General features: G+C 38.2%; 1 protein-coding gene across 1 annotated transcript in view; it reads right to left on the reverse strand.

Moving 5' to 3' along the window:
• Positions 1-12,654, reverse strand: part of RIT2 (Ras like without CAAX 2) — a gene marked incomplete at both ends in the record, with an annotated part of 346,669 nt that extends 334,015 nt beyond the window's left edge. The window contains one exon of the mRNA XM_084252173.1: positions 12,552-12,654. Within this exon, the coding sequence (XP_084108299.1) occupies positions 12,552-12,654 (103 nt within the window). The remainder of the gene's footprint in view (positions 1-12,551) is intronic.
• Positions 12,655-12,912: the final 258 nt, after the last annotated feature.

Raw genomic sequence — 12,912 nt, forward strand, 5'->3', positions numbered from 1 at the left:
TGAATTCTCTCACCCCCCACACCTCTGGCCTGTACCCCAGTTCTTGTATGCATAAATAAATCTTTAAAAAAAAGATATATAAATCTCAACATGGGGTCAGATAAAATGATTTAGGAAATCAAAGATAAGTTGAGTCTCAAGGAGTAAATCCTGGATCCTCCAATATTAAGATCAGGAAGAGAAAAAGCCAGCACGGTCCATTGCCTTGTAAGTGGAAGAACTGAATTTCAGTGCATGTCTAGTCATCTTCAAAGTCCACACTGTTTCAAGCATGCTGGGCATTCTCAGAATTATATTCAAAGAAAATGCAAATAAGCTTCAGAGAGGCAGATAACTTGTGTGCTTGTCACAGCAGAGTTGTCTATGTAAAAATGTTTTCATTTGCTTTTGTGATGAAGTAAATGGGAGATACTTTTTTTTTTTTTTAAGGGCAGGGATATATTAAAAGCTTTTGTGACTGGGTCTAAAGAAATATTGAGAGCTGATATTAGATTGTCTAAGCTCTTCTGATATAACCAAGCAACTAGAAAGGAGTGAGTAGTTAAACAAGAGGGTAAAAGATAGGAAAGTAAGGCTTTCACTACTAACATAGAAGTTTTCTTTCAATAATGCAACAGTTTTACCTATGAAATGGATCTTGCCTTCTTGATTTTAGAGCTTCCTGAAATCAGAAAGAAGTATGATACCTTGATTGTAATCTGGCTCTGTGACTGTCTGCTATGCTCAGGGATTCCTCTTTTATTTTAGAATAGAGATTGTCAAAATTATATCATAGGGCCTCCCTAGTGTCGCAAGGGGTTAAGCACTGCACTATGAAGCAATCAGCAGCCTCAGTAGCATGAGTTTGATGCCCGGCTGGCCAGGGAGCAACCCACATGGCACAGCAGACCTCTCCTGTCTCACCCGCTGCTCCCCTCAGCAGTGTATTTCAGTCCGTCTGCCTGTTCTGCTCCCTACTCTGTCTCTGGTGAATCCTCTTCCCCTCCCATCTCTGGCCTGAACCCCAGCTCTTGTATTCATAAATAACTAAATCTTTAAAAAAAATTATATCATATCCCAGGGTGGTTTTCACAAACATTGGAAAAATACATGGATATTTGTGGTTGCTTCAAAATTTGGAGTCACAACCACAATCTGCTTTTCTCAGTATTAGCCAACAGTCATTCAATGAGATCCGATGTGCATTTTAAACTCAAAATCACAGGAGCAAGCAAAGTTTTATAGGTAAAGATAATAAGGTTTCCCCAGTATTTCATAAAATACTTTTCCTTTTATTTATTTATTTATTTTTTTTTGTAATTCTCATTCTCTAACTTTTCCTGTTCTGCCTTCCCTCAAAGGAGACCTTACTTCCAGGAGCAGTCCAAGGTTCTGATGTCCAGTGGAAATGCCTTAGGAAACCAACCATGAGCTATTCACAATGTCTCATGTATTTAGCTGCCAGCCTTCTCTGTCCTTTGGCTTGCAGGGAACACACACTACTCCTGATTCTGTAGTATCAGGCAAGTTTTTGTAGCTTCCTTTAGTCTGGCAGTTGCACCTCACTTGTTCTTGCCTATCCACCAGATTTTGGCCCACAAATCACATTGGCCTATTTATGTCATTGAGCATCCTAAATGCAGGATGGACAGACTTATTCATTTTCAATTCACTGTCACCAAAGACCATTTGTCCTGGACTAAATCTAGACTCCTCCTAAGACACAGCCTATTCCAGGCTCACATACCTGTCACTTTTCTATCTGTGCCAGATTCTTTCTTTATATTATTATTCTTTCTGTCATAGAATTTTAGAATACTACTTAATTTCACTCCGTAAGTGTGGGGTCTTCGATTCTGCATTTTCTCAAAGATGAAACAGAAATTAAATGTGTAAATATGTTTGAAAATTTATAACTGAAAATTTTATGGGAGAGAAAAGACAATATAAAATCTGTTCCTACTCTCCAGGAATTTGCAATCAAGATGGGGAGATAAAATATTAAAAAAAGAGCCAAGTTAAACAAAAATGAAATATTTAAATAACATTTTAAGACAACAAATCAGATGCTAGCAGAACCTGTGTCATTTTGAATAGTAATGAAATTGATAAAGAGGAGAAAATATGTTAGACTGAAGGAGCTCATGAGGATATTAAAGAGCAGGAATTACCTATGCAGATTCTGGAAGAACAGATTAAACTGGATCAATTGACAGAAAGGAGGAGAAAGCTTAAGTTGAAATGATTATGTGAGTAATATAGGAAAAAAGTCTCAAGAATTTGGGGGGAGCGCTGAAAGTAGAATAATTTGTCTAAATGACAGATAACAGTGCTGGAAGGATTGTTCCAATAGTTAAAGGCCTTTTTAGATTAGAACATAGCTCACACTACAGGAGCAGAGAGAGAAACAGACACAGAGATAAAGAGAGAGAGGGATACTGAGAGACAGGAGAACTGAATTCCCACAAATCATGTTACACCAGGGCTCACAGAGAATAATATCTCTGCAGCCCTTTTGCCTTTTTAATCTAAGTCTGAATCCTTCTGCTTAGACTTCATTGGATCCAACTGCTGAGTTCTTTACTGTGTTTCAATCCCTCACTGACCCCTACTGGTTCCTGACATTTGTCCTAAATCTCTGCCCTCTGTATCATCCTACACAGCAATCCTCCCGATCTGCACTGACCAGCCTTGGCGAGGCCTCTTGGATGCTTTGCTGACAGACAGTCCCATGCATGTTGGGCATTAGGGGTCCTGTGGGCTTTGGATGTCAGCCAGTTGACAGTAGGCAAGCCACTGAAGACATCTGAGCAGTAGAAAGCAGCAAAATGGAATCTCGGAAGAATCCACTCAGGATGGTGTGGAAAGTGGTGGGGCACGGAGGGTTAAATGATGTTAGTCAAGGACTGATTATCTGAAGTCTCTATAATTTCAAATAACAAATGTGCCCCTATACTTCTTAATAAAAAGTCATATTTCTTCAATTAAAAAAATCTTTGTGTAGCATATCATTAGCTTTACTGACAACTATTTAATATGGCTATTTTTATTTAAATGTAGCAAGGTTGCTACTGTGAAAAACAAAAGTAACAGCTTATTATTCAAAATTTAGTATAACAAACATATTTGAGAAATTAATTTTAGTTCAGATTCAAGCACAGCCATGTCCTGTTATAATCTGAAGCCCTTCTAAGCAGGCTCTTTTTAGCTTTCGATAGCAAGTCAAGCGATTATCCTTAAATCCTTTCTCTATTAGACAGCAGTGCATGTGTGTGTGTGTGTGATGGTTCAATTAGGATGAAAAAAGGAATTGTTTGCTAGGGTAACTGGCAAATCACCATTATTATTGTCACTGAAATTGCCACTCAAGAGACTAAAGCTAAAACTAATCAATATAAGAATGCAGAGAGCCAGAGTAGCCATAGAGCAGAGAGATATTCAATGACACTTTTACAGTATTCAACCCAAATCATTTTCTTTAAACTGGTTTCTTCAGAAAGTTCTTCAGCACTACTTGCACTAACACTACAAAGATAAAATTCTTTGGTGTAGGTGGAGGGAGGGGGAAGGAAGAAAGGAAGGAAGAAGGGAAGGGAGAGGGTAGGAGGGAGGAAAAGACTTAATGAGGACATAATAGCTTGGTCACTATAATTGATATTTTCTATTTAGTATTTTCTAGTGGCATCTACCCATCAAGTCTTTAGGTAATTTTAATTAATGTTATTTTTATAATAAAGGGAAGGGAAACCCAAAGAGTTTAAATGAACTATGCAAGGCCAAATGCTGTTTGAGACAATGACTGAAAACAAATTTACCCATTTATGTCACAAGTATTATTCAGCACTTAGCATAGGCCAGATTTTGTTATAAATTCTCCACGAGAATTAGTAATAGTTGCTATCCTTATTTTACAGACTGAATTGCCAAGGCTGCTCAAGCCTCCAGGTCACATTATTCTGTCTTAATTCCCAAGCTAAGGCCTCATCTTGTAGATCAAGGGCATGGGAGGGTAAGCAGCATAGTGAGCTGGGATTGAGAGCATGGGTGTGGTGGTGGCTAAGTCCTGCATCACAGCAGATCTGGGCTCTTGAGCAAATTACTCACCCTTGTCAAGCCTCACTTTTCCTATCTATAAATTAAAGATAGTCTCCATACCTATGCTGGAGCATTTTGTGAGAATTTAATGAAAGAATAAACATCAAAGACTAAGAACAGGGCCTCCCCGTGGCGCAGCAGTTGAGCACTGGGTTGCGAAGCTGCCCACGGCCTCTGCGGCGCCAGTTCGATCCCTGGCTGCTCCCTGGCCACCAAAGGAGGGTCCCACATGGCGCGCAGACCTCTCCTGCCACCCGCTGCTCCCCTCAGCAGTGTACTTCAGTCTGCCTGCTCTGCTCCCCGCTCTGGCTCTGGTGAATTCTCTCACCCTCCCGTGCTTCTGACTGTACCCAGTGCATGTATAAACAAAACAAACAAACAAACAAATTAATTAATCAATTAAAAAAAAAGACTAAGAACAGTGCCAGGCTTCTGTAAGCCTCTAAAACATGAGATCTTCTTGTCCTATCCATTGTTGGAAGGGATTGAAAGACGGTGTAATAGTTTGGACACAACATGAGTTAGTCTTCCTTGAGAGTGTATACAAATTTATGCACACATATGCAGTGACATGTCTGTTACTCATTTTAAAGCACAGTTAAAGGAACTATGAGTCTATAAACTCTCTAGGGTTTTCTTACTCATCTCCTAAGTGAATATCCAACACTACCTTACCTATATAAGCCGTCTTGTATAGACCCCACAAACACAACTTTCCTAACTAGTTAAAAATCCTTGTCTGGTGTTCCATTGTGAGACCACACATTTTCTATACAATCTCATTCCAGTTTTAAATATGTTTCCCCTGCCGGGGACTCCAAACTTTGTCTATACTCTGACTCCCCTAGCATTATAACCATCTGAGAGAGGCTTCCCTCCTCAGCTTTCCCTCCTTGACACACACTCCAGGGAGACCCTAGGTTTACTGCTTCCCTCCAATAGACTTGGCAGTGTGAAGACTAAAAGAAGCCATATCTTAATGCCAATGCAATGGGATGGTATGGGCTGGAGCATGGTTATGGCAGGCAGAGAGGGAAGAAAGGATGCTCTGGCATACTATCCAGGAATGTCACTTAGCTGGTGCCTGCTGATGAACCAGAAGAGCAGATGGCACTGCTTGGTGATCATCATCAGAGGGCTGATGTTTAGGAACAAAGCCTGATAGTCATTTGAGTTGTTAACACTGATGGACTTAGCATGAAACAGCCAAATTAGCAATTAGACAGTTTTCTGTAGACTCTTAGCATAGCCGAGGGCAGCTGTCCATCATCATCTACAGTCACAGCTTCACCATGCTGTGAAGACAGTCACCACTGCTGTCTCACTTCCAGTTAGGCGTATGAGATGTTATGCTGGTTTATGGATGACAACATAGTCTAATGGAAAAAAAAAAAAAAACAGTAATCCGGAAGCCAGGAGGTGTGAATGCTTAGCTGAGTAGCTGAGCCGCTCTAACTCTCACTGAGCCCATTTTCATTGCTTTCAAAATATTGTGTGTGCATCTCTATCAGCCTACCTTATATACTGCAACACAATTCTCCATGTATACATCCCTTTTACCCTCAGGACGCGGCAGGGATTGTGTCTAATTCTTGGTAGTAGTTTAGGACCTCTCATAGATCTAGATGTGCACACACACACTCTATTAAATAAATGGATGTGAAAGGTGTTTTCCACTTGTGACCTGTAGTTTCTGTCAATTACAGTGTAACCTACTCATGTGCACACATACATGTGTATATAAAAATACATGTGTAATATATAATATGTACCAATAAAATACATAAGGATATATATTATGGAGTAATTGATTGTTTATTCATTCATAGAAAATATTCTTCCTAATATATTTCAAAATTCCACCTGATGTTCTTAGTACCCTGTGAACTTTTATCATGGCATGGTCCCAAGTTTTAATAATTACTTTCTCATACTACATTACTTGTTATTCTCAAGTTGAGGTGACTGGCATGCTTATCTGTATGGCTGAGACCCCCAGGTACTCTGAATGAACAGGAGAATAATCTGTCTTTGGTGTTGCCAACATAGAAATGTTTGATCAGAATTTTCATGCCCATTGCCACCCATCTAGTAAGGGTAACACTTCTTGTTGTGTGTCTAGAAAATTAAAATTTGGTGAGTATGTTGATATACATGATTATATCTAATGTATTAAATACGTCTATGAAGATTCAACTGAAGTTAAAAACTCAGGTTCATTGCATCATCTCCTCAAGAATTAAAATAAAAACATTTGGGGTAGGAAAATAACTAGTCTAATCACTGAATATAGACTACATGTAAGTCTAGTTCATCATTTAACATTTCCTTGTCTATGGGACATATTATTTCTGTGGGTCTCAGTTTTTATGCAGACACTGATGCCCTCCTTACAAGTTCAAGGTAAGGAGTGAAGGAGGATGAGGTAAATGTGATGCATTATCCACCACTGGGCTACCAGAGCAAAGTGTGAGTTTAAGGAGCCCTACAGTACATGGGTAGTCAGGAACTAATACAAGCATATTCATCTCTGTTTCTATCTCAGATAAAGACATGGAGCTATATTAGATTTTCTTCTTATCCATTTCAAAATCTCTAGGACTGCATTTAGTCTGGAAATTTATCAGTCAACATGACTTTTACCTGACTCTTCCTTCAATCATTACTTGAGAAAGTAAATTCCAATTTACTTTTCTACTGAGCTTTATTTGGACCTGTTAGCTAATTCTTGCTGACAGCATTGCAGTGAGTGATGATCTGAAGTGTAATTAGGGTGGTGACGATTAAGGATGAGAGCAGAGGGCTCTGGAGTCCTGAAATCTTTTATTTTTCCCATGCTTATTTTTTTTCCCTTTTGTCTTTGCAATTCAGAGAGTTCACATCACACTTGGTCATAAAGTGACAATTGTTCAGCTTCATCAGATCCAAAGTTCTGTTAATGAGGGAAAACACAGCCTAGGGGATGTGAATGATGCACTTGGTTGTTTGCCTTGATTTAATTCATCATATAAAGGCTCCACTCTCTACCTGCTTATATCAATTTATTGCAGTTGAAGAAACTGCATTGTGCTGCTTTCTGTTTACCTCAGATATTATTATTGTTTTCATTTTATAAAATTTTGCTATACAAAACTCTGAATGTATAAAAGAAACAAATCACAGAAAGGTGTAGGACAGAGTAAGTTTCCTTATTTTACAAATGAGTTTTCCCTTCTCAGAACTTCACAATGGATACATTCTAATAAATTTAAGTTCCCTAATACTTTTTGATTTTGGCTTATTCCTTTTATTTTACTTTCTACCATTTCCTAAGATAGCTTTTAAGCAAATCTCAAGAAAAAATTTCCCTAACTGCCCCCAAAGACACTAATTCATCAAGCAAAAAAAAAGCCTTTCATGAAAAATCATCACCCCTATATTCCTTTTTGCCTTTCAAATCTCCATTCTCATTAGAGTCTCTTCCTCTCTTTAAACACCATTCTATAGTATATGCCTTATTTTCCCATGAGACAGTGCACTCCCAGAGGGCAGGGGTCATCTGGAATTGTAGTTAATAAAACCATTGCCCCTACCCCCAAAGACTTGCATAGGGCCTCCCTGGTGGCGCATGGGGTTAAGCACCACACTATGAAGCTATGTTCGGTCCTCTGCCTGCCAGGGAGCTACCCACGTGGCACAGCAGTGTATTTCAATCTGCCTGCTCTGCTCCCCACTCTGCCTCTGGTGAATCCTCTCACCAGACGTACCTCTGGCCTGTACCCCAGTTCTTGTATGCATAAATATTTTTTAAAAAGACTTCCATAATCCATGCATATTTTACACTAGAAGATTTATTTAAGATATAATTTCACCAAGGTAATTCTGAGATGTGTCCTATCGACTGGAGATTAATATGTAGATCTTATCTAATATTTGGATACTTTCTCTGCTTTTTTTCATGACATCTGCTGAAAAAATAATAGTGAGAAAACTTGAGTTCCTTTACTAGTCCTTACTTCTGAATACTGTTGATAATCTTAACATTTCTTTGCCTCAGATACCTCATCTGAACACAGGAGTATGCTGGTGAGTATGTTGGTGAGTATATTGATATCCATGATTATGTCTAATGTATTAAATATGTCTATGAAGATTCAACTGAAGTTAAAACCTCAGGTTCATTGCATCATCTCCTCAAGAATTAAAATAAAAACATTTGGGGTAGATGACCTACTCTGTTCCTTAAATTATGTTTTTTCCCTCAATTAAAATCATAAAACAGAGCAGGCATAATGTAATTTGGAAAATAAAATCATATTGTTATTGGATAAGTTGTGCTAAATAATAATTTGGGTTTGCATTAGAAGCTGAGTGAAATGTAGGAAAGCAAGCAAACACTAATTGTGCTCTGTCAGCGAGGAGCTGGCTTTATCTACTGAATCACAAAGACATAGAAAAGGCAGTACTCAAAACAGTTAGGAGGACTTTTCAGGTGCCATTAAACTCTTAAACCACAATTGTGAGATTTTAATTTTTCTCTCTCTTTTTTTTAAAGATTTATTTATTTATTTATACAAGCACTGGGTATAGTCAGAAGCAAGGGAGGGTGAGAGAATTCACCAGAGCCAGAGCGGGGAACAGAACAGGCAGACTGGTGAAATACACTGCTGAGGGGAGCAGTGGGTACGGCAGGAGAGGTCTGAGCGCCATGTGGGACCCTTGCCGGCAGCCGGGGATCTAACAGGCGCTGCAGAGGCTGCGGGCAGCTTTGCAGCCCAGCACTCAACTGCTGTGCCACCAGGGGAGGCCCAATTTTTTTCTCTTTTAATGATTAAGGGGAAAGGATGGTAGACAGTAGAACAAAGAGATAGAAGGATAAGAATCTGTGTAAGTTACATGAAATTTTATTGGATAATTGTTCCAATTATTATTTAACTTACCTGTGTAAAACTTTGTGTATAGTAGAAAGAGAACTTAAAAGGCATCAGGAGGGTGACATTCTAGATGTGACTCTGCCACTACTCTGTGTATGAATTCACCTTTCCTGGCCTCAGTTTCTCCATCTCTCAAATAGACTGGGGACTCTTTCTTGTTTATTTTGTTTTCTCAGCACTTATCATATTCTTGCATAATATAAGATATAAAGTTTAACTACATAAATATATGTATTTATTTATAAAGGACATAAATATTATGTGCAATGCTTAATTACATTAATTTAAAGACTTTTTTTGGGGTCCCCAATGTTTACATGAGCATGTTAGTCTACACAGTTGAAATTTCTTCTAAACAAATCATTCAAAAGGTAAAGAATACACTACCAACACCCCTACTTTCTCCTTAACAGTGAGTGGTAGAACTCTGCTCTTTCTCATCAGGATGTTAAACTAACACGAGTTGTATAAAACTTCACAGAACTCTATAAATGATTATTCCCAAGATCAGGCAGAAGCTGTTTCCCTGAGTTTCCATTTTTCCACCTGTAAAATGGCAAAACCTACTCAGACTGTGGTCAGGCCCGAATACAAGCATGAAAAACATGTAGCCCATACCTGCCACATAGTGGGTGTTTCATAAATTTTCCCTTCTTTCTTGTTTCTCCTCTGTAGGAACTAGTAGAGGATCCAGGCATAGTATGTGTGCAAAAAGCTGATTGATTACTTGCAGTCTGAAATTTCTCACACACACAGTAAATTTATTCTCCTGTACATTTTTAATCTTGTGAGAATTCCAACTGCAGTCAAGTGGCAAATCCTTTCAAAATTTACTGCTCATGGAAGTATGTCTTAGTAAAATACAGAGAGGGGAAAAAATAAAACTAATTTCTCAGTAAGCATCAACTATCTCTAAGATTTTTGTTCATTTGAAAATTATGGTTCCAGTAAATAGATTTTCACATTCATGTTCAAGGCTGAGTCAGAACTGACTCAAAATGAGAAACACATGATAGCTTGGTATGTCTTCTACAATTTCTTCAGAACAGTGGACTTTGTCCCCTTGAAGTCCCTTTATACAGCCCACTGTAATTAGTTTGTTCAATCCTTCCACATATGGCATTGAAGAAAAGCAAATTGTACTTCTATTGATTCAGATAATCAGTGAAACAAAAAGTGGCCTTTTAATTTTTTACAGTATTTCAGAGCAAACATTTTAATCTTCAAGAGAAGATTACTATTGGAAATCAGTGCTCGAACATTCATTAACCTATAATAAATGAATCATTGAAGCCAAACCCACAGACAAGTGATTCTGTTGCTCTGAGTCCAAACATCTAGCCATAAGGACATTTCCAGGCCTGAGATTGAGGGATGAGTAATATTCTGCCTGATCTAATAGCCAACTATATTTACAAAACCAGTAAACTCAACTATTTGCCCTCTTTTATTCTCATCCATCTCTGAGGTAAGCTGACTACGCCAGTCATAATCACACTGGAAAAGTTTTTTTCCCAAGTAATTTTGAACCACCTTCTCTGGTTCAAAGTGAAGGTGAGAATGACCCTGGTCATTCAGTAGGGCATTTTGTTATGTCAAAAATTTCTAGCTATTGGAAACGTGTCAATGATCAGTCAGTACAAATAATACACAGGGGAGATCCACACAGGAGACTATCACCTCGAGGACAGGTGTATTGCTGAAGGATGCACCTGGCCAACACTTCTTTTTTCCAAGTTCCATCTCCACAGAATAAATGGTTAAAAACAAGTCACTATATTTCCAATTCCCCCAAATTCCTAGTGAATCAAGAAGAAACCAAGATACCAAGACAGCACCCAAAAGCAACAGCTGGCACATTATGGAACCATTGCAGCATTTTCCTGACCTTACCAACTGCTGATTAGCCTTCTGCCTTTTTCATAGATCTGTTTCTCTCTCTTCTAGAGATATTTTACTCAAACACTGTTTTTTTTTTTTCTTTCTCATTGTGTCTGATCGACTATATTCTTTCAAAGCACAGTTTTATTTGATATGGATCTTCTCATTCCCTCCCTCCCTAATGCTCACATAATTTGATTATTTTCCTTTCAAACCTTTACATTTTTCAAAAACAGAAAAAGTTTCAAAATCCTTGAGTCAATTTTGGTTTTGAAGGTCTTCATGTTCAAATTTCTTTCTGGGGACAGATGACTAATTTTTCTGTTTGACAAGCATTTAGTTATTGACCACATCTAGACCTACCAGTTTCCTTTTCTTTTAATAGGAATTTGTTTTGTTTTGCTTTGCTTTTCTGTGTATGGTTTTGCTGTGGGCAGGGAAGGTCTGTTCAATTTTTGCTGTGGGACAGGAGTGTTCAATTTTATGTCTCTAGCTATTCTTCTAATCACTTTACCTTTGCCGCACACTAAAGTCACTATTTATTTTCCCTTTCCTTTATTGATCAAGTTTCTTATCACTGTGGACACATCCAAAAAGTTATTAGCTATTTTTTTTCTTGGCTTCCTGTGCCAAGAATGTTGGCCCAAACTCTTAATCTTTGTCAAGCACTAAAACTATTGAATTGTTTTGATTTTTCTTGTCTATGCTAATTCTAACATTTATTCCATCTTTTGTCAGCCCCAAGTGAATATTTTTCTATTCAAATGAAAAGTTATATTTATGTTTATTTTCTAGTGATGTCTATAGACCCAAGTTATCAAACTTTAATCAGTCTCAAGCACTGCTGCATGTCTTTTTTCTTTAATTTGTTACACTTGGCTTTTTAAGCCCCTCAAGAATCCCAGTGATTGATATTTTATCTTTTCATGCATCAAAATAAATCTGCCAGCCTTTACCTTCATTAGTACCCCATATTCCTTTATTTTTATAGTTTCCTCTTAATTTAACTCAACACAATATTGAGTTTGATCACCCTGCAAAGGTCCCACAATGAATACCTGTCTTAAACCACTCTCACTTTCAAAAACCAACTTTCCTCTTAGCATTCAAAACCAATACATGCTGTGTTAGATCACAGACAAGCAAAAGGAGACAGGAAGCTTCTACTCAAAGAAACAAATACAACAATCAGCGCTGATAATCCTGCTTGTGTGTTTGTTTGTAGATGCTTGTTTCATTGAATATTCATAGCACTTCTTTTTTTATGTGAATATTTTTGAGAATAGGAACTTGTTTTTCTCATATCTTGGCTATTTCATAAATGTTATTTTTTTAAGTCATATAGTAAGATCAAATAGCACTAAGCATGAAATGATAAGAATGATCTTCTTAAAGTTCTATATATTATCACTGTCTGTCTCCCCATTCCCCTGACTCATCAGCATTGCTTTCACAGCCCTTGCACTTTTAAACATCCTAACATCCTGCCAGACTTGGTATTTAACTGCTGCAGCTAGCTAGCCCTTGAGAGTGTCATCATTATTATTATTATTATCATTACTATTATTATATCATCATCATCATTATTATCATCATCATCATCATCATCATCATATCATTTTACCTTATAGGGTTGCCTCTATAGAGGTCCCTCCTTCCCCAGTATTTGGTATTGAAACTTACCGCTTTTACCAACTCCCCCTGCTCCCAGCATTACCACCTTGTACTCTCTGGACCCGCCTGATGCGCTGCTGGGGGAGCAGCTGGCTTCGCTTTCCACCTCCATCTTACCCGAGGGACCGGAGGAGGAAAAAAGAAGAAAAAAGTCGCCCGTGTCAGATGCTTGCTTAGATATTAAGCAACTCTAAAACTGTGTCAAAAGAAAGGTTTTTTTGTGCGAGGTAAGAACCATCAGCGTCGGGCTGGCTGCTGGTCCTCTGCTCCAGCGGGTCTCATAGCAACCACTTCAATTGCTTCCAATAAAAATCTGGCTTTTACACCCCCCCTCCTTCCGCTCCTTCACTCTTTCGCGTCTCCCGTGATT

This window comes from Talpa europaea (assembly GCF_964194135.1).
Source record: "Talpa europaea genome assembly, chromosome: 13".
Lineage (NCBI taxonomy): Eukaryota > Metazoa > Chordata > Mammalia > Eulipotyphla > Talpidae > Talpa > Talpa europaea.